The sequence below is a fragment of the Lepidochelys olivacea genome, assembly GCF_965140295.1.
Source record: "Lepidochelys olivacea isolate rLepOli2 genome assembly, chromosome: 1".
Taxonomy (NCBI): Eukaryota; Metazoa; Chordata; order Testudines; family Cheloniidae; genus Lepidochelys; species Lepidochelys olivacea.
In genome coordinates, this window is record NC_140411.1 from 246688827 (window position 1) to 246709695 (window position 20869).

The window sequence follows — 20869 nt, forward strand, 5'->3', positions numbered from 1 at the left end:
GCGGGCCCCACTGATTAGCGCCTCCCCCTCCTTCCCAGCGCCTACTGCCTGCCACAGATCAGCTGTTTTGAGGTGTCAGGAGGCGCTGGGGGGAGGAGGAGGGAGGGCGCAGCATACTCAGGGGAGAAACTGGGCGGGGCGGAACGTGGTGGGAACAAACAGGGCAGGGGTGGGGCCTTGGAGGAAGGGGGGGCAGGGCCACCCCGGTAGATTAGAAACCTGGCACCTGTGGCGAGGGAGACATAGGGTGCAGTGCAGCAGAGTGGGGACCTCAGCCCACGATGGCCACAAAATCTGACCCTAGCCCACAAATGCCACAAGGTCTCATCTTATCACATGAGCCCAAGGCCCATCACCAAAATCCCAGATCTTTCACCTCTGGGAACCGTTCATTTATCCTTTTAACTGCACTGGAACCCGACTGGAAGCTGAGACAAATTAACAACTCAACCCAAGTACCCGAGTTAGGTACTAAGTACATTCCTACTTAATCCACTGTAGCTTGAAGGTGCTGAGAGGAAGGCAAATAACACTCTGATCCATGGCCAATTGGCCCATGAGAGGAAAAAAATTCCTTTCTGGCCCCCAAATGGGCAGTTGGCTAGACCTTCAGCAGCTGTCATGCCGGGTTCCCATTCCTAGTTCAGGGTGGGTACGGTGGGGCTGCTGGAATGGAGCCAAAAGAGGCTCTACATAGCCCCTGCACGGGGTTAAATCCTGGGAGCTGTTGAATAGTCCCCTCCCCGCCACTGGCCAATGGGTGGCAGAGGCTCCCAGGAGGGGAAGGGCTACCTAGTGTCCCTCAGCGAGTGTCTCCTCCTTTGCTGCTGGGACTGGCTCCCCTCGCCACCGGTCTCATCAAGTTCTCCCACTCATTGAAGCAGGTGGGTGGCATTTCTCTCAGCTCGTCCACTCTCCCAACCAGACATACTCTTCTCCAACAATTAATTTGCAACTTCCTTCCCTGCCTAAAAAGAATCTGCAGTTAATTTCTATAACTTGGAGACGTATCAGTTGGAAGTGACAGAGGAGAAGAAAGACTGGGTGTATTGGTTGACCACAGGATGACTACGAGCCACCAATGTGATGCAGCCGTGAAAAAGGCTAACGCAGTCCTAGGATGCATCAGGCGAGGTATTTCCAGTAGAGACAGGGAAGTGCTAGTACAGATGAGGTTTCACCATTATCCACATGGCACAGGCATTTTTACCACCATGTCTTCTCACGCTGGGATTGGACCAATGGTGATGGAAAGTGTGAACATTCCCAGAGTGAACATTCCCAGTGTAAATGCACCACTATACACAGAGAGAACGTGTTGCATATGAAAGGACCTGAGGGATCTGATTTTGCAGTTGCTGCATGTAAGGAACTCTCATGCATTTTAATGGTGCTGTGGCTGCTCTGCCAGGCCAAGACAGATGATAACATGAGGCTTCGTTTCCAGTCCTCGGGAAGCACAATATTTCAAACACTTAAAAAAGACATCTTCAAGTGCTATCATTTTAATAGCTTTTCAATTCAATATTTTTACTCTCCTCTTGTTTGAGAGTAAAAATATCTTAACATAAAATCCCTTCAGTCTCCCCATTTTGTCTTCCTCCATTTGTGAAAGAACAGACAATTTTTTCCTTTGTGCATTAAAGAGCATTAACATGGCTCCCTGTTTGCTTATTTTCTAGTTTGTACACAACTGCCATAGAGAAGTATTGGGGAAAGCGTTTGTCCATTGACTGGGTGCTGTGGAGCCAACAGGCAGTGCTCACAGAGTGATCTTTTTCTCTGTGTGAAATGGTGACTTAAGTTCTCTCACAAACTGGAGTTAAGCTGTCAGGAGGTCAGGGCAGAGCTGCAGGGGGCCCAAAGCTGCTGCAGAGATACAGGGTGTCTGTACCAGCGGCCCTCTGTCCCTAATGGATTTCTCAGAGCAGCATGAGTCTGAAAGGTCCCCGCACTGTCTTCTCCGGAGCTATAGGTCACTGAGCCCCTCCAATGTAAGGAGTCAGAAGAAGATCAGAGAGGGGAAATTACAGTTTCCTGGCCCCTATGTGGCTATTACTCCCTAGGAGAACAAAGTGGCCTTGAATAAAGACTTCAGGGTTTGGTTGAGGACAGGAGCCCTAACTAGTTGACAATGTCCCTTTAAATTCTTGTTCCTCTCCTGGTTATGCTTGACCCATCAATCATCCAGCTAAATAAACAAACACATATATTACAGCAAGCCTGTGCACTATGTAGAACACTGCAAACTTGCATACAAATACTCTGCAAGTATTACCTGTTATCTGCTTTTTAGTTTCCACATCCTTGGTTTGTCTGAGTACATGGAGCAGGACTGGGATCCCGTTCTGCTCAGACACTTCTAGTTTGTTGTCATTGTCCTCATATACCAAGTTCCTCAAAGCTCCGCATGCCACACGCTGAACATCCTCATTCTGCGTTTTCAGAAGCTGTAGAAGCTTGGGAATGCCACCAAGTAAATAAACCTGGGGAAGGAAACCAAAGAGAAGTGTTTTCATTGTTTACGTATAGGGGAAAAAAATGCCTTCTCAAATATAGCTTCTGTGCACTTTTTCATTTGCTTAGGTCTAACAATGGGCTGAACGATTTGAAGCTCTGATAGTTAACAGTTAGGGTTGTGAATTGGCCATGACTGTACCTAGAGCTGAGTGAATAACTGAGTTTTTAGTTCAGTGGCGGAACTGCAAAGTCTGGAAGAAAACTGGTTAGTTTTGAATGGAAAGTAATTTTTTTCAGGTTTTCCTATTGAAATGAAAAACCAAAATTTCAAAATCAAATAGGTCATTTAGAAAATAAATGTCAAAACACTTTGTTTTGAAAATGTTTTTGGCTTTATAAAATTTCCCTCCCCTATATTTTGTATCTAGCCTAAATTATTCATCAAATGTGACTCAGATTCCTGAGTGATTTCAGTTACCCCAAAACTGCATTTTTCAAATGTGCTATTCACCTCCCCCGAATAGAAGAGTATGCCCAGCTCTAATTGTAAATTTTGTTATGGAACCCATTATCTTAGGGCTTCTGTATAAATCACAGTCAAAATCCACAGCTCAGGGCGGTAACATAGTTTAAAGGGTGGGGCTGGAATTAAAGAGATCAAAGTTCTGTTCCCAGATATGCCACAGTCTTGTGCAACCTCAGGTAAGTCATTTAACCTCTTTGTGCCTTAGCATCTACATCTATAAAATGAGGATGATGATAATTGTGCACCTCTCAGGGTTGTCCTTAGATTTAATGGAATAATATTTGTAAAGTGCTTTGAGCTTCGTGGATGGAAGATGCTACAGAAGTTCAAAATTATTATTTTCCTATGTTAGCCAGCCTTCTGGAAAGGCTGCAGCTTTCCTTCTTGTCCCCTGCTGCATGAGCTGAAGGCATAATAAATAACCCATGTTACTGACTAGGCACTTCTTAGCAGTAGCACACTATACAAGACTTTAATAAAAACACAAAACAAAGCCTCAGAGTACATACACCTATAAATTAAATAAATAAATCAGACAATTCTTAAGTCACTGCAGTACCTATAGAAGAAATCTCTCTTCAATCTCTTTTTAGAAGACCAGGTACTGAGGATCTCACCCAAAAAGAATGCAAAATAAAAAGAGCATTTTATACCACAGCAGCAGTAGGGAAATAAAATATTTTTCAGGGATTATATGCTGTGGCAACTCTCAGTATCCCAGTTATCCCAAGATGTGGTATAAATGAGTTTTGGCTTCTTTAGGAACAAGTTTCTTATTCAGTATGTCTTGCAGTCAAGCACAATTAGGAATGGTTTAATCCAATATCCCATAATGCAATCGGGTCTTTTGGACAAACTCATTCTTGTGTAGCAAAGGTTGTACGTACAAGACTTAGAAACGTGATATAACTATTATGGGTAGCATGGAGCCGTATGATAAAAAGAATATAATCTAACTGGCAGCTGCTGAGATCAGGAAGAAATGATATGCAAAAAAGCCTCCTGTTATCTTCATGCCCTGGCAAAGTAACTCTGCACGCCTGCCTTTGCTTTGACTCAGCTGCCTAAAAGGTAAAGTTTCCTGCTAATACACTACTGACGTGGTTCCCTATGCTTTCAACACTGTGATTCTCATAGAATAAGCGAGAGAAATAGCCATCTCTCATGATAAGTGGAGCATAAACACTGAAGGCCTATTTGTTTCCTGCTACAAAACTGACACGTCCCTTTGACATTGGTTTCTTAGTTTTGTTGTTTTTCTTTAAACATTTTTACCTGCTTTCTTTTTGTAATTGTCAGTGACTCTAGCGCTCATGAAAGCTACTGGCCTATTTATATCCACCAAACAACAGAAGGCCATGCTCTCAGATGAAGAAGGGGCCACAGGACCTAACAGATTACCGGGAACAAAGAATAAAAATATGGGGACAGGTGCAGGTGGAAGGGTTAAAACAAGGGAGCTCGAAAGGAACACCAAATAGAGAACCCCAGACAACATCCACTGCTTTAAGAAGGAATCCAAGGAGTCAGTGGACACCATCCAGAGGAACTCTGCCTGGATGCGTGAATGGACCAGGGAAAGGTAAAAGGCCCCACAGTCAAGCTGCCAGACCCGGGGGCTGAACTCTTTTGTTAACCCACACAAGTACAACACAAGCAGCAGCGATACCAGCTTCCTTAAGCTCTGGTCTGCTGGGACCGTCCTTCACAACCCCTTCGGAGACTCTCTGCGAAGACTGAAAATAAGGGTGCTAATTATGCCGGTAGTTTTTAAAATGCAGACATCAGTCCAGCAAGAAGTAGATGAAGACCACCAAAGAAGTGAACAAGGTTTGGTCTCTGCTAACCTAGATTTTATTTAGGGTTTCTGATTTTTGTTTTTAACTGATCAACACCCCCACTACCAAAAAAAAAAAAAAAATCAGTGGTTGTCTAATAAAGACTGGAAATGGTAACTTGCAGCTAAGGCTTGTCTACACAGAGCAGTAATACAGACTGTAGGGGGTGTGATTTCTAAAGCTCACTAGTGTGTGCTGGTGCACACTGGTTCCTGAGTGTGCTTTGATATAGTGCTGTTTGAATCAGAACTACATTAAAAGCATAATTGACACATTACAAAGAGATTATTCTTCACAGTAGATACCGGGTTCTGGTTTTTGGGAGTTTATTAATTTCATTTTTTTATTTATTTTTAGCAATTTGTGAGTTTTATGTAGATGTCCAAAAACTGGGTTTTTTTGAGGCTCTCTCTGGGTATAAACTGTAAAGAGTAATGTATACTTAATATTATATGTTATAATGTAGTATATACTGTAATGACTAATCTCTTTGTAATGTTCCCTAGTGCGCTTTAACATTGTTCTGTTTCAACGTTAAAGCACAGCAAGGAATGTTTAGGGCACAATGTTTAGGTGAGCATCTATACAAGCCAATTAATGCACAACATGTTAGTGTGCTTGAGAAATCACACTCCTGTAGTCTGTATTACTGCTCTGTGAGGACAAGCCCTTAGATCCAAGTAACCATTTCTGGTGTTTTTTCCAGTGTTTATTGGATAAATACTGACATTTTTTTAAAATCAGGGGCATTTTATCAGTGTTTATCAGTTAAAACCTAAAATCCGAAGCCCTCAGTATATACTAACATAATGTAATATGCATTATTTATTACCATATATACAAGAAGAAAGCCCAGAAACATGCTGATTTTTTCACATCTACATAAAACTCAAACTGCTAAAAATAAACCCAGAAAATGGAATGAATAAACTCAGAAAAACAGAAGCCTATGTGTATTTGAGCTGAGACCTAAGAAGGAAAATGCTCTGTAGCATGTAACCAACACAGTAAGCCATATAATCCCTTCAACATCTGGCATTTAATGAAAGAAGTAATAATCCATCCATACATAAGATTAGTATACATAGCAACATAACATGTTCCCAGAAAAAGACTACATTAAAATGGAGTTAAGGTTGAGAGTATATATCAGTAACTTAGGGTAGACTACACTACAAGGCTGTTGTAATTATCTCAAAACCAAGGAAACCCAGGAAATTCACACTTAGAGATTAAATTTAAAGGAAATCCAAACACGTTATGGTTTGGTAATGCACAGTTTAGGGCACCCAATCAACCTTAACTCTGCCCTGTACTGACACCATAAAAGGGAGAAAAATCAAATGTGTCTTCAAAACTCATTTAATCTAAGCAGACACGAACAAGCAGTCACAAACATGAACAAGCTTTAAACATTATTGTATTGCTCTTGCATTGTTGTCATTTCAGAGCAGAATTAAGATTTTTGCAGAAAGAGAAACTTTCAGTTATGAAGAATAATGGGGGGAAATAATAAGTATTAATCTGGAAAAAATTCAATGTAGCTTATGAGTTTTAACTATATGAGAAGATTGAAGGGTCTGTGAAAGGGCAGAGTTAAGGTGGTCCAGAAATTTCCTTGTTTATTTTTCAATTTAAAAAATTCACACATGAACCCTAAACCAGAAATTCAAAGGGAATGTTGCCCTGTAATATTTCTAGTGATTTGAAGATCTAAAATATCAACCTTTTTTATATGTAGATAGTAATTTTAACTTTTATGACCAGATTCTTTGACACACTCTTTGACTGCTTTGCCCCAATCTGGAGCAGCAAATAGCAGCCAAAGCATATGGGGCTAGTTAAAATAGGTTTACAGCTGCTTTATTTAGCCAGAGCAATGCAAACCAGCCAGAGTGTACACCCTGTTTCCCCCTCCCTCTGATCCTCCAAATGCCCCTGCCTCTTTCACCCCCCCCCCCGCACCACAAACCTCCACCCATCCAATTTCTCTCTCCCTCCTGCACCTTTGTGCATTATCCTGCACGTACATACCTGCTTACTTCTGCCTCCTGCACCCCTTACGTTTATAGATTCATAGATACTAAGGTCAGAAGGGACCATTATGATCATCTAGTCTGACCTCCTGCACAACGCAGGCCACAGAATCTCACCCACCCACTCCTGCATGCACTTGCATTACTTTTCCCGCTCCTCCCAGCCTACCAGTTGAGTACATCTGGTGCAAAGGACAGCTTTTGAAAAGATGGTTAGGATTAATGGCAATTTTTTGCCATTATTTTCCATAACTGAAAGTTTGTCACAAAGAACTGCTCCTTTCAAAATGGCTACCACCTCCCCTTGTTCTCAGTGGGACTGAGGACACAGCTGTCCTCAGGGAAAACTCCTATGCTGGCCCCCTATGCTGTGCGGCGGTAGAGACACTCAGAACCATTGAGAACAATGAGAGAGAGAGAGAGAGAAAGATCATACAATCATAGAATATCAGGGTTGGAAGGGACCTCAGGAGGTCATCTAGTCCAACCCCCTGCTCAAAGCAGGACCGATGCCCAATTAAATCATCCCAGCCAGGGCTTAAAAAAGGCCACCAGTAGAGGTCAGCAGTAATGTCAGTACAACTGACACCAACTAGAGAAAGCAGCCATTTTGAACGAGGGAGGTTCTTCATGGTATTCTCTGTAGGCCATTTTAACCTTTCAGCCTCTACTGCAGGAGAAACTTTCAGTTATAAATAATAACAGGGAAAAATGATCCTTTGATCCTTATCATCCATCCATCTATTCAAAATATCCCAAAATTTTAACTTTATGGGACGCTTGAAGAGTCTGTGTTATTGTGTCACTGAGTTTTTTGGGGGAAATGAAAAAACAAGTTTGATACTAGATACTCGCTTTCTTTAAAGGACCCATTTTTAATTAGTTTTAATTCCTAAACAAATTAACAGATTTACTTGTAAATTCTCAGAAAATTCATTCTGTATTAATTGCAGTAATTTTGGGGAGGATACACTGTATTTCTCTTATAATAATAAAAAGGTTGATTCTCTGCTTTAAGTGCAAAACTCAACTCAGCCTTACCTATGGAGTTACTCCAGACACCTCCACAGTTACACAAGATCATAGTAAAAAATAAAGCACTCAATAGCATCCAATATACTGTGAAAATTGATCACACAAAATACTCAGTAGCTTGGTTCCAGAGGTCATAAAACATGGACTAGAAGGAATGGTGTGCATACAGTCTACATTCTCCCTGCCCCCCCCACCTTCCAACTGTGGGACACTATATTCCTGAGACAGCTGCTGATCCAAGGACAGAAGAATTTGTTAGGGGAACATTCCACAGTTCACCATGATCAGCATTTTTACTGTATGACAAAAGTGGTTTCACAATCAACAGAGATAAAAATGCTTATATTGTAAGTTAATGCTTCTATTTAACACAAAAAGAAAAGGAGTACTTGTGGCACCTTAGAGACTAATCAATTTATCTGAGCATAAGTTTTCGTGAGCTACAGCTCACTTCATCGGATGCTGTAGCTCACGAAAGCTTATGCTCAAATAAATTGGTTAGTCTCTAAGGTGCCACAAGTACTCCTTTTCTTTTTGCGAATACAGACTAACACGGCTGTTACTCTGAAACCTATTTAATGCAGTTTTCTATGTAATTCAGCTTTTATGTAAAATAACCTAATAGGGCTCTTTAAAATAAAGAAATCTGTGTCACTTATCTATTTGCTATTCCAATGGTTACAAGTCTAGTAAGAGCAAACAAACATTAATATACAAAGCAGACAAACCCAGCACATGTAATAGTCTACATAATGACTTCATAAGACAGCATGCTGAGCAGTAACAAGAACTATGTATAACTATTCTTTCTACTTTGTATGTCTTGGGAGGGTGTACAAACACTTGGGTTATTTAGGAAGAAGGTGGGCATTACCAGATTTTGTATTTTTTTCAGGCTTTCATTCCATTAAAAACAGCAAGACCACCTCCCCAAATCTAGGCTTTCCTACACTATCAAGATTTGAGATCATCCGGTATAATTCTTACTACAATCCCTTGCTGAGAGTTTTGCCTTAATAAAGATTTGTTAGACCCATCTGCTGAGTAAGTGAATCTCAATCCAACACAAACACTACTCCTAAACCCCAAAAAGGTACTATACAAATCTAGGTCTTAACTTTGCAGCTCAGGTCCATATCACCTCAACTATAAACAGAATACAGTCATAAAAGGCTTAGTTTTCAAACCTGGGTGATCAAACTTAGATGCCCAAATTTGTATTTAGGTACACAAATACCTGTTTTAGTCATCCAAGTACTGGTTTAGGTATCTAAAATGGACACTTAGTTACTAAATGTAGATTTTGTCCAAGATCTTTTTTAACAATCATGTCTAAAGTGAGGCTTTTAAGTTCATATTTAGGAGCTGCTGGGTGCTCAATAGTTTTGAGAATGAAGCCACTATTTAGATGCCTTAATATGAATTTAGGAGCCTAACTCTGGTCACATATCTTTTAAAAAAATATTGGAATTAGTGGACCATAATTGATCATTTTCTTCTCAAATGAGGAATCACACTACTCACTTTACTATATATGTATATGTAATTTGCTGTGCTAGGTTCAGCAGGTTATGTGGGGTTTTTTTTGGTTTTGTTTTTTAAATTATTATTTATATGCCCAATCCTCAGATATTGTAGTGCTAAATAACCGGGTAACTGATTTCTCAACTTAAATGAGAAAGACCCTTAGATAATTTTGCTCTTTCACATTATCCCACAGTGTATACTCCTGTCCAAACACCACAGCACACTTTGATTTCCACTAGCACAATGAAAGTACCCTATTTTCTTTCTACCTAGGTATTTATCAGGCTGCCATCTCCACTGTAACCGAACATATATATTAATGAAATTGTCCCTCATTTTTAAAAAATGAAGAAGGGAGAAGAGAAACAGAAAATACATATTAATTGTATGGTAAGCACAACTGCTTGTACATACTACATAGAGGGCCAGATTTTTTCCCAATGTAAACTGGAGCCACTCTATTGACTTCAATGATGCTGGAGTAAATTGCAGCAGCAGAGAGTCTGGCTTAGAATGTTATTTGTTATTTCCCATGATGCTTCTTAAACTGTCATTTTCTTTCAGTGGCAGACAACACAGTACAGTAAATGCAGAACATTCCTTGCTCTACTAGCATGAAGTTGATATGAAAACAATTACTCACTTTCCTTCTGGCTTCTGCTTTCTGGAAGCACTCACGCTGTATAAAATTAACTGCAGCAAGGATCTTGGGTAACGAGGATGTCTTTTCAGTGTCCAGAGTGTTCACTGCAAGCTCCAGAGTCATCTCCCCTTCTGAACTCCTAAATATACAGCCATGGAAGTTATGGTGAATCAAGATGGCAGAATACCAGCATTCAGCCAGTGTTTTTTTACCAGGCAATTCATAACTATCAACACTCTTTAGTTATGCTTAGACTATGATGCTCCTCCCAGTAACTGGAGAGTTGAGAAAGGTCATGGTATCCATAACTGCCTAACACATGCTTTGGAAAAAATCCCGACAAATGGAGTTGTTATAACATGAAGTGGGTCAGCACATGATAAATCCTGCCAGAATTATGCAACCACACCAGAAGGTCCCAAGTCCCCCTCCTTGTGAGGTGCAGCGCAATCTCCACTCCCACTGACCTTAGGAGGTGCATAGCACCATGAAGGATGGGCCCCATGGGAGGCCAAATTAGAAAGAGTGTTCGTTTGTAACTGTCAAGGTTCTCTGATGTTTATTTTTCTCTGCAATACTATTATGATGGCATACACTCACCATGTCCTATCCTTTCTCAGCTGCTCTGTGCATGGAACATCTGCTGCATTGGCCCTTGGGTTTTTTGGGGGGCTTGAAAATTGCTTTTGTTTCAGACAGACAAAATTATTTTCCACTCACTGAATGAAACATAAAATTGCCTCACAGGAGCATTCAAAAGTATGTTCCCATTTCCCCCCTAATTGCCACCACCTTTGCCTGAATGATGACTACATCAGGCAAAATGTCAAAAGCTGGAAGAAGAAGTCACCAGGCCCATGTGTTGTCAATAAAATGTATCTACAGGGGATGTAAGCCAATAAAATGCATACATGTGCATGTGTAGAATTAGGACAGGTAAGGTACATCTCTCATTCCCTTTCACCCCCAGCACATTTCTCTACAATGTAAGCAGAGCTGGCCAGGAAACTGAATTTTAGTTCCATGAAAATTTTTGAGTTTTCAGAAAAGAAATTCATTTTGAATTGGGACAAAAAAAACCCCAAAATTTTCATGGAACTGAAATCCTGCAATAATTTATTTTGGCAACACCAAAGCATGGTGTTTCCAAAACAAAATATATTCCTGAAATCCCTGGTTGCTTATCTGATGGTCTGCAGCTGAACCCAGGACTCAGGAAACCCTGGCTGTTCTTGACTGAAATTAACAAGAATCTCCTCAGATTTGCTTGTGCCCACCACTGAATAACATGGTGAAACTGACCAGAATCTTGTTGTTAAGATAACAGTGGAAAGTCAGTTGCCATAGGAGCCTGGATGCCTAGAGATCACCAAATAGTGAGCTGCCCTGGAGCTGCAGACCCTGGAAGCTCTGGTGTTCCCTGCAGCCTGTGAGCTGAGTGAGGTGGCAGGAAAACAGGCAGGTTTCCAATGGAAAAATGTTGTGTCAGAGTTTTTCTGACCAACTCTAATTGTAAATTATAATCTATCGCTGCTGGAGGTTCATCAGAAGGCATAAGATGCGATGAGTATGGCTGCAAGAACAGCAAAGAGAAGGAAAACAACCGTGACATCGTAAGAATGGCCATACTGGGTCAGACCAAAGGTCCATCCAGCCCAGTATCCTGTCTTCCGACAGTGGCCAATGCCAGGTCCCCCAGAGGGGGTGAACCGAACAGGTAATGATCAAGTGATCTCTCTCCTGCCATCCATCTCCACCTTCTGACAAACAGAGGCTAGGGACACCATTCTTGCCCATTCTGGCTAACAGCCATTAATGGACTTAACCTCCATGAATTTATCCAGTTCTCTTTTAAACCCTGTTATAGTCCTAGGCTTCACAACCTCCTCAGGCAAGGAGTTCCACAGGATGACTGTGCGCTGAGTGAAGAAGAACTTCCTTTTATTTGTTTTAAACCTGCTGCCCATTAATTTTATTTGGTGGCCCCTAGTTCTTATATTATGGGAACAAGTAAATAACTTTTCCTTATTCACTTTCTCCACGCCACTTATGATTTTATAGACCTCTATCATATCCCCCCTTAGTCTCCTCTTTTCCAAGCTGAAAAGTCCTAGCCTCTTTAATCTCTCCTCTTATGGGACACGTTCCAAACCCCTAATCATTTTAGTTGCCCTTTTCTGAACCTTTTCTAATGCCAGTGTATCTTTTTTGAGATGGGGGACCACATCTGTATGCAGTATTCAAGATGTGGGCGTACCATGGATTTATATAAGGGCAATAAGATATTCTCCATCTCATTCTCTATCTCTTCTTTAAGGATTCCTAACATCCCATTTGCTTTTTTGACTGCTGCTGCACATTGCGTGGATGTCTTCAGAGAACTATTCACGATGACACCAAGATTTTTCTTCTGATTAGTTGTAGATAAATTAGCCCCCATCATATTGTATGTATAATTGGGGTTATTTTTTCCAATGTGCATTACTTTACATTTATCCACATTAAATTTATTTTGCCATTTTGTTGCCCAATCACTTAGTTTTGTGATTCATCCATATCACAAATGAAATACATTCTTATGTCCTGATGTCTCCACTATGTTTTCATTTATTATGAATCATGCAATCTCCTGTCTTCTCGTCTTCTCTGAATTAGTGTTTTGAACTGATCTATTTAACAGACAGGTGCCAAGGAGTGCTCTTGTAGGACATAGACATCTGCTAGGCATATCCATAATACCTTTTAAAAGGATAGGACAAAAATGAAAGCTGAAGTGAAGGAGAAACTGGAGGAGGGTGTCAAATAGAAGGGAGAAATAGAAACAGACTTATGAGCAAAAATAATATCAACATGGGTTAGCTTCTCTTGTGCACCAAACTGTGCTTGGCGCCAATTACAGCGCCCTGATTCTCGTGACTGGCCCTGGCACCAGTGCAATTTAGTGCAGCTGCTGAGGTACTCTAAATTGCAACATTGGTGTAAGGATCTTACAATTGATCAAAATCATACATAATGAACCTGAACAGCACTGAACTGAATCACATCCCTTCCTCTTACTCCCCTTAATGTGAGCCAGAAAAGTACACCCTTTCCCACTCTTTTTGCTATAAAAGTAGGCCTGATAGCAGGATATGTACATCAGGAACAGTTAATGAATGGCACTGAGATCAGTCAAGAAAGACAAGGTCATGTCCTACCCAAAATGAATACACACAACTCCCATTGAAGTCAGTGTAACTCTGCAAGGTGATCTAGAGCAATATGTGGTTCACTGAAAGTCTTTCTTCATGGCTGATATCTGCATTCACCTGTCATACCCCAAAGCCTCCATCCTGTTGTTGTGTACTGCAGTCCTTGCACTAGTCATCACAGAGTAGCTGCGATGCACCATTTTGTCTGATAATTTTAAGGTGGCACTCAGCACAAGTAGAATGATGACTCCAGAAGGAACTGCTCTCTAAACAGCTGTGTAACATCAAAGGGCAGCAGCACTCCAGGAAATCTCTAAGCCTTTGATATGGGAATGGTTCTGGTGCATCATCCTATTGGCATGTCCAAAAGATAGGGCTAAGTGTCTCTGTGCCCTGAGCTCTGAATTCACAGTGTTAGCTAAATATTCTGTAAATGTTTAAAATGCTTATATGTTATATATAAAGAATTTAATGATTTTATATCCTCTCAGCTAATCTTTAAAGAGACCGGAGTAGGATTAAATCCTTAAGTTTTAAATAACTTCCTGCACACAGCTGTAAAATACAGTGTGTGCCTTATTATAAGGCTAACTGCTGAATTGTTCTAAGGCTTAATGCTGAAGTTTTTACTCACGTCTTAGATTAAGAGATATTTGGGGAAGGGGATTGCTTACTCTGCATGAAATCTTGCCTCCACTGAAGTCAATGACAAAACTCCAATAAACTTCCATGGAGGCAGGATTTCATCCTCTGTGCCTTACATGAGTAATGCCCTGATCCTACTCTCATTTATTTAAATAGTGCAGAATCAGACCCCAAAGAGTCAATAAAGTACTACAGAATTGGACTCATAACATTTAATTATCCAGCATTTACTGGAAGAGAAAGACCTATCTGATTCTTCTTCATCTGTGGCGATTACTATTACAGAATAATATTTGTAGGGCCAAATTTTGTTTTTGGTATCACTGATGTAAACCCAGAATAAATCAATTTGTGCTCACAGTTTATTGTCTTGACTTCAGTGTAGTTACACTACTCAGTTTACAATGGTGTACATGAGAGCACAATGTGTCTGGTATCTCTTATACCTAATTCTACTTTATGTTGTGCAGTCTGTAAGAGTAGATGGAGCATGTTAATATGGAATTGAATGAACTGTAAAAAATACTCTATTTAAATGTTATTCACATCTAGAGATGTTTTTTAATAAGGGGGAATTTGTAGAGTTTGTAATTACCATTTTTGTAGGTGCCTGAACATAACACATCTGCAGAACACGGGTATCTTATTATACACCAGCACCTGTAACAAATCTATTCTTAACTCACTATTTAAAGACAGTTTACATGATTATAATTTATTCTTTACTTTTTGTCTAAGATCAAGTGTACTATCAAATGATACATCTCTTTTCAGGGACTATATCTTGACTATTTGTCTTTTCCAATCTCTAACTAATATGACCCATCATATAGGTTCTTATACTTCGAGTAAATGCCATATCTTTATGGAAATTTAAGGCTAGATTTTCATAATATGGCTGTAATTCAAAATTGCAGTTTAGGGCATTTGAACATCTAAACTTGGAGCATATAGGTATTTAGATACTCAAGTGACCTATACGCTTCCCACAATAATTTGTGCCCATAATTTGCGGGTGCAAAAATATAGAGTACCCACAAAAGCTAGGCTGAAAAAATTGGCTGTTAATTGCTACATTTTCAAAGAGGGCCTCAATCTGCCCACTAATTTTGCCTCTGTACTTGAACATGGTCACAATCAGTTATAGGCACAACAACAGAATACACACTTGTAGGTGTGAACAGCAATTTTGCCAACAAGCCTTACAGTCTGACATCTAAATTCTAGTATTTGTGCCCACAATTAATTGCAAACACAAATGTTATTCCAGCACAAAGCTAAAGGATTTTGTTTTGTTTTTAAATTGTGGCCCTTGAAGTGTTGTTACCTGTGGGAGATACAAGCCAAGTTGTTCGCTAACTGGATTTTGGCATTTACTTTTGGGCGCTGCCTTGAAAACTCACCCTCATGTTGTCTAATTGTGAATCATTTCTGTATTTTGTTCTATGCTGCTCCTCTAATTTTATAAAAAAACCTTCTCTATAAAAATATACTGGTGTCTGGGTAAAGCACTCCTTTTTCCCTTGAATGAGTTTAGTTTGAAACAAGTACAGAGTTAGGTCATGATTCTGGAAAGCACTTACGCACGTGTTTAACTTTAAATACATACTTAAGTCAGTGGGACTTAGGCATGTGTGTAAGTGCTTTCATGAATCAAGGCCTTAGTGGAGAAACAAATCCACTTAAATTACCATTCAACAGTTAATAGTAGCTTATACAGGAAAATATAATATGAGGGCCTGATGCGTTCTGCCTGTAGAATCCAAGATGTGGGCTTATGCAGTAGAAATTTCCTCTGGTGTTGGGAGCAAATGATATAAACATGTCCCCAGCCTGTGCACTGCTGGGGGACCTGGAGTCAACCGACACTGCTCACATAGTGAATAGAGTCAGCCTGAGAGAGCATGGGATCAGGGTACCCAGGAGATGCTCTGATTTACCTTAATTTCTGGGAAGTCTCAGACAGTGGCTGCTTCCCCCAGCAGGACCTTTGAGGGAGGGCAGCAATGTGACTTGTGTCTGCCTTATCTCCGGGATAAATGTCTCTGCTGGAGCAGCTTGACCAGGGTGAATCAAATCCAACATTTAACACAACGGAAAGTCATACAATGGAGAAGTGAACTGGCATGGATAAAATAAGAACTGGCCTAAATCTTGAGCTAAAACTTGAACCAACTCCTTCCTCCGCCCCTCCCCCCAAAACACACTTGTTCTGAGTTTTTTGTTTTTTAAAAAAGTGTGGCTAATTTTTATTCTGATTCTTTCATTTTCCTGTGTTTCTGTACTTCCTTGTTCTGACTAGGACCAGAAGTGCCATAACACCTCAAGGCAGACCATTCTCAGAACTGGCCAACTGGACACAGGAAGTAAGGAATACTCATGAGAGAGGCTCTTCCTGAGAGTTTTTAGGACAATTTCGCTGACCAACCAAGGTTCAGATATTTCTTTTCAGGTACAAATAAAATCTGAACTGAAATGAACAGCAAAACCTTTTAAGTTTCAACCAGTCACTTCCTCATACCTAGTCAGAGGATACATACAGAAATTCAGTTGTCAGCACTGCCTGCTCCATAGCCTCAGTCAGCTTAATCCCTTAACCTTGCCTGCTTTAAAAGAGTATCAGAATCATATCAGGAATTCAGTATTTTTGTTTAAACAGGCTGTATTTTGACTGGAATCGTTTTACTGTATGATAACTTGTCCTGACCTGACAACACACAGAACAATGCTCTACTCTGATACTGCAAACCTCAATGGTCTGTACACTTAATTTCTCAGAAAACAAATGATGCTGTAGCTATCTGATCAGAAATGTTCAAGCCCCACAGCAAAATTCCATCAAATAGAATAGCAAACATAAAAAACAACAACAAAATACAAAAACAAACAAAGCTTTGGAAAAAAAAGGAATTTGAAGGCTACATGTTTGTGGGGAAAAAAGGAAATTCTCTAATTACACTGTTGGTGCTAGCAGAACAATTAACATTTAAATTACATGTACAATAAACCATGAAATAGGAATGTGAAGTATAGTAAACTGTGTAATATTCTTCTGGTTATTAAACCGTTCAATCTATATAAGAACTGTCAAATGAACCAGAGCTGAAATGATCTGATCTACCCAACAGCACAAGGCCTGTCAATATGTCATTGCAAGTTAGACTGTAAATTATTCAAGGCAAATAACATGTCTCCCTATATGTTTGACTAGTGCCTAGCACAATGAGACCACAGTCACGAGGCTTTTGGGCACTACAGTATATATAGTTCACAATAATAGTAATAATAATAATTTTCCCTTCTTCCGTCCATTCATCCAAAATAAGAGTCCAAAAAGAAATCATAAAATGACTCTTCCACACTGAAATATTTTAGATTGAGTCGGCTGTTGAGCCACTGGCCAGAAATGCATCTATGCTTTGTGAACTGATGGACTAGGATCATTTCTTTTTCTACTGGGAAACACGTGGGATACAAAATCCGCATGAAAATGTCCAGGTATCTGTGAACTGGAGAAGATTTAGAGTCAGACTTACCCTAGCTGAGATCCACTGGAGACTGCTTTCCCAGCGTGTAAGAGAACATTTTCTGATGATGCTGCCGCCAGAGCTGCAGTCATTGCCATCCTCTTCCCACCTGTTTCGGCAGTAGCACTGGTCCCTGCAGCTGGCTGGGGAGTTTCCCTCATGGACGGTGTGCTTCTGAAGGTACTTTGTTGCCAGCTGGACTTCAGAGACTGCCTGTTCTGAAATCCAGGTTGGGAAGCAACAGGTGCTCTGACTTGTCCCACAGCACTACCTGTAGTCAGGTAGTTCTCTTTCTCTAAGAGGTTGGTCATACTGCGACTGAATCCAGCTTGTGGGTAGATAGATACACTTGGGCTGGTGGGGGCACTGTCAAAGACTGTGTCATTAAAAGGTCCTCTATGGAACTGGGTTTGATAAATCTGCTCTCTGATTGCAGAATCACGATTACCATGACCAACAATCTCAGAGCGAGCATATCTTGGTGGGGCAATAACATTGGATCTCCTGCTATCACCATGCCTTGGAGTGAATCCAACTTGGTTTCCCCTGTTGTAGCGGAAATCATTGTATACATATGCCAGCTTCTCAGGACCTTTCTGAGGAGAAACTTCTAATCTCTTCAGAGGCTGCCTTTGGTACCTTTCTTCCATGGTCTTGTATGAATTATATTGTGTGGCTGTATTCCCCCAGCCATTTCTGTAAGTGATTGGTAAGCTCATCTGTACAAAACCAGCAAAAAAAGGGACAAAAGTCACCAGAAGAACAGAGCTTTTTTTGTTTTCTTAACTATTATTTTATAATTTGGGTGGATAAAATGTTTTGCCAGTTGCTAGTAGAATAGTACAATAAAACGTGAACTTCAGTCAAAGACGCAGATGATAATGGGTTTTATTGCACTTCTTCATTAACCTCCCACTGAAACGAGGAGGGAGTGCATTCTAGTGCTTAGGAGCCCTGGGCTAGGAGTCAAGACTCCTGCGTTTTAGTCCCTGCTCTGCCACCATCTTGAAGTGTTATCCTGGGCAAGTCACTAAATTGAGAGATATTCAAAAGGGCCTCTACATTCTGGGTCATCTCCATTTTTAGGTGTTCAACTTGACACGCCCAGAGCTTGATTTTCGAAGACACTGAACACCAACATCTCAAGCTGAAGTTAAACCCTCAGACAGATGAAAGAGGCTATGTCAGTGAAGAGCATTAACAATGATATTCTAGTCAGGTTTGTACATGCAGTCAGCTTATCTGACCTTGCACTGGAGCAGTGATGAACAGCTTTTCTGGCATCAATGGTCATACTGGCAACTTGTCATAATCCCTAAACCACACCTTACTTACATACACATGCATTAAAAAGTTACTGTGAATTATGAATTTAGGGTGGAGGCCATAGCATCTAGGGGCCAGACTGCAAACTCCTTACTCTTACTGGTGAGGAGCTCGCTCCTCACAGGGATTGTCTCAAAAATGGGAATGCTCACCAGTGGAAGGAAGGGGTGCACAATCTAGCTGTAGGACTGGGTCAGGCTCGTGGGGTTGGTTGCATTTGTTATTGAAGAGAGATACGTATTTAAGGGCAATGGAAGGAACTGTAAGGGGGAAAAGAATGCTTCATTTCAGGAGTCACAGTCCCACACTGTGGTATAGGGAAGCTGCAAGCCATTGTCCCATGCCATCCACTCTCCCTGGTTCTTCCATTTCTACCATCAAAACCATGATATCTCCCTGAGGTTCCTGTGTTACCTCCAGTTTCTTCCCTCAGTGCTCCCTCCTTTCCAGAGATGATACTATTCATTCTGTAATGTGGAGTGGGTGACATGCTGCCTGCGACTCCCATTGGCCGAGAATGGCGAACGGTGTCCACTGGGAGCTATGCCAATGTAAACAAACAGTCTGGTGGCCCGCCAGCGGATTGCCTGCATGCCACAGCTTGCTCACCACTGGTTTAAAGAGATTACAGTGTGAACATTTAACATGATAGAAAAAAAACCTGAGCTACTGTTTGTGGCAGCAAACAAAGTCATAAATTTGCAATTCTACATATTTTCAGTTATTCCCTACATTTTCCTCACCTGGAGAGAGGGATAATATGTGACTCCATGTGCAAGTCTTGAAACAAAAGAATTATCAACTGTGTCCAGGTTATAAACATGTTCTGGAACACTGGTGGCCCGATGGAGACCTCCTGTAATTGAAACAAGACTAATGTAAATACAATCTTATTTTATAACAAATTATTTTATAACAAAAGGACAATATATGTCCAGCCTAAAACCTTGTGGAGCCAAGAAACCCAGCAGGTCTCAATATAATCACACCCCAGCTAGTCAGAGTCCGTTAGTGGTCATGATCTTCTCATGTTGCTCTGGTTTTTCACCTCATGAATCTCTGTTCCCCACCCTGTCTCAGAGTGGGTGAAAGCGTCCCCTACAGGTAACCTTTGGAGTTCTAGATTCCTGCTTTCTTCCTTCTCCTATTTCATATTCAAACATTCATGAAATACAGAAGCACTTAGATTTCTACCATACTGTATCAGCCCTTCGCGGAATCACAGATGCTCGAGATGGACTGAATGATCTGGATGACTCTATCTCCCTGCCAATGGAGGAGTGATCTCTACAGTATACTTCCTAATGTTTTATACTTTACATTTGTCCAGGCTGGAACAGTTGCACAATTTCTCATAGTTTAAGAAAAACAAAAAGGCTTTATTATTTAGGAAGAAGTAGCAAAGAATTTAACAGGAAAAAATATGAATGGAAGCCTTCAGCAAATGTTCCTTCTACTTAATGCCTCTCTCTACTACAATAATTTTAAAAGGGAATGATTTTCTTTGTTTTTAAATGTGAGATTGAGTATGATCCAACTTTCTACTGAAACATCTACTCAAACTAGAAGAGAGAAAGTCAGCTAAATGCAAGGGAGAAAAATCCCATTAAGACCTTGTCAAGGTTCCTTCCCCACTCTAAACTCTAGGATACAGATGTGGGGACCTACATGAAAAACCCCCTAAGCTTATTTTTACCAGCTTAGGTTAAAACTTCCCCAAGGTACAAACTATTTTACCTTTTGTCCCTGGACCTTATTGCTGCCACCACCAAGCGTCTAACAAATATAACAGGGAAAGAGCCCACTTGGAAACGTCTTTCCCTCCCAAATTCCCCCAAGTCCTACACCCCCTTTTCTGGGGAAGGCTTGATAAAAAATCCTCACCAATTTGCAAAGATGAACACAGACCCAAACCCTTGGATCTTAAGAACAATGAAAAATCAATCAGGTTCTTAAAAGAAGAATTTTAATTAAAGAAAAAGTAAAAGAATCACCTCTGTAAAATCAGCATGGTAAATACCTTACAGGGTAATCAGATTCAAAACATAGAGAATCCCTCTAGGCAACACCTTAAGTTACAAAAAGACACAAAAACAAGAATATACATTCAATTCA

General features: G+C 40.6%; 1 protein-coding gene across 1 annotated transcript in view; it reads right to left on the minus strand.

The window, feature by feature from the left end:
* PKP2 (plakophilin 2) overlaps positions 1 to 20869 on the minus strand; it is a 60696-nt gene that overhangs the window by 32531 nt on the left and 7296 nt on the right. Inside the window, exons 2-5 of the mRNA XM_084622566.1 lie at positions 19498 to 19610; positions 17438 to 18147; positions 10066 to 10204; positions 2279 to 2486 (exon numbers count right to left, since the gene is read on the minus strand). Coding sequence (XP_084478692.1) covers positions 2279 to 2486; positions 10066 to 10204; positions 17438 to 18147; positions 19498 to 19610 — 1170 coding nt within the window. The remainder of the gene's footprint in view (positions 1 to 2278; positions 2487 to 10065; positions 10205 to 17437; positions 18148 to 19497; positions 19611 to 20869) is intronic.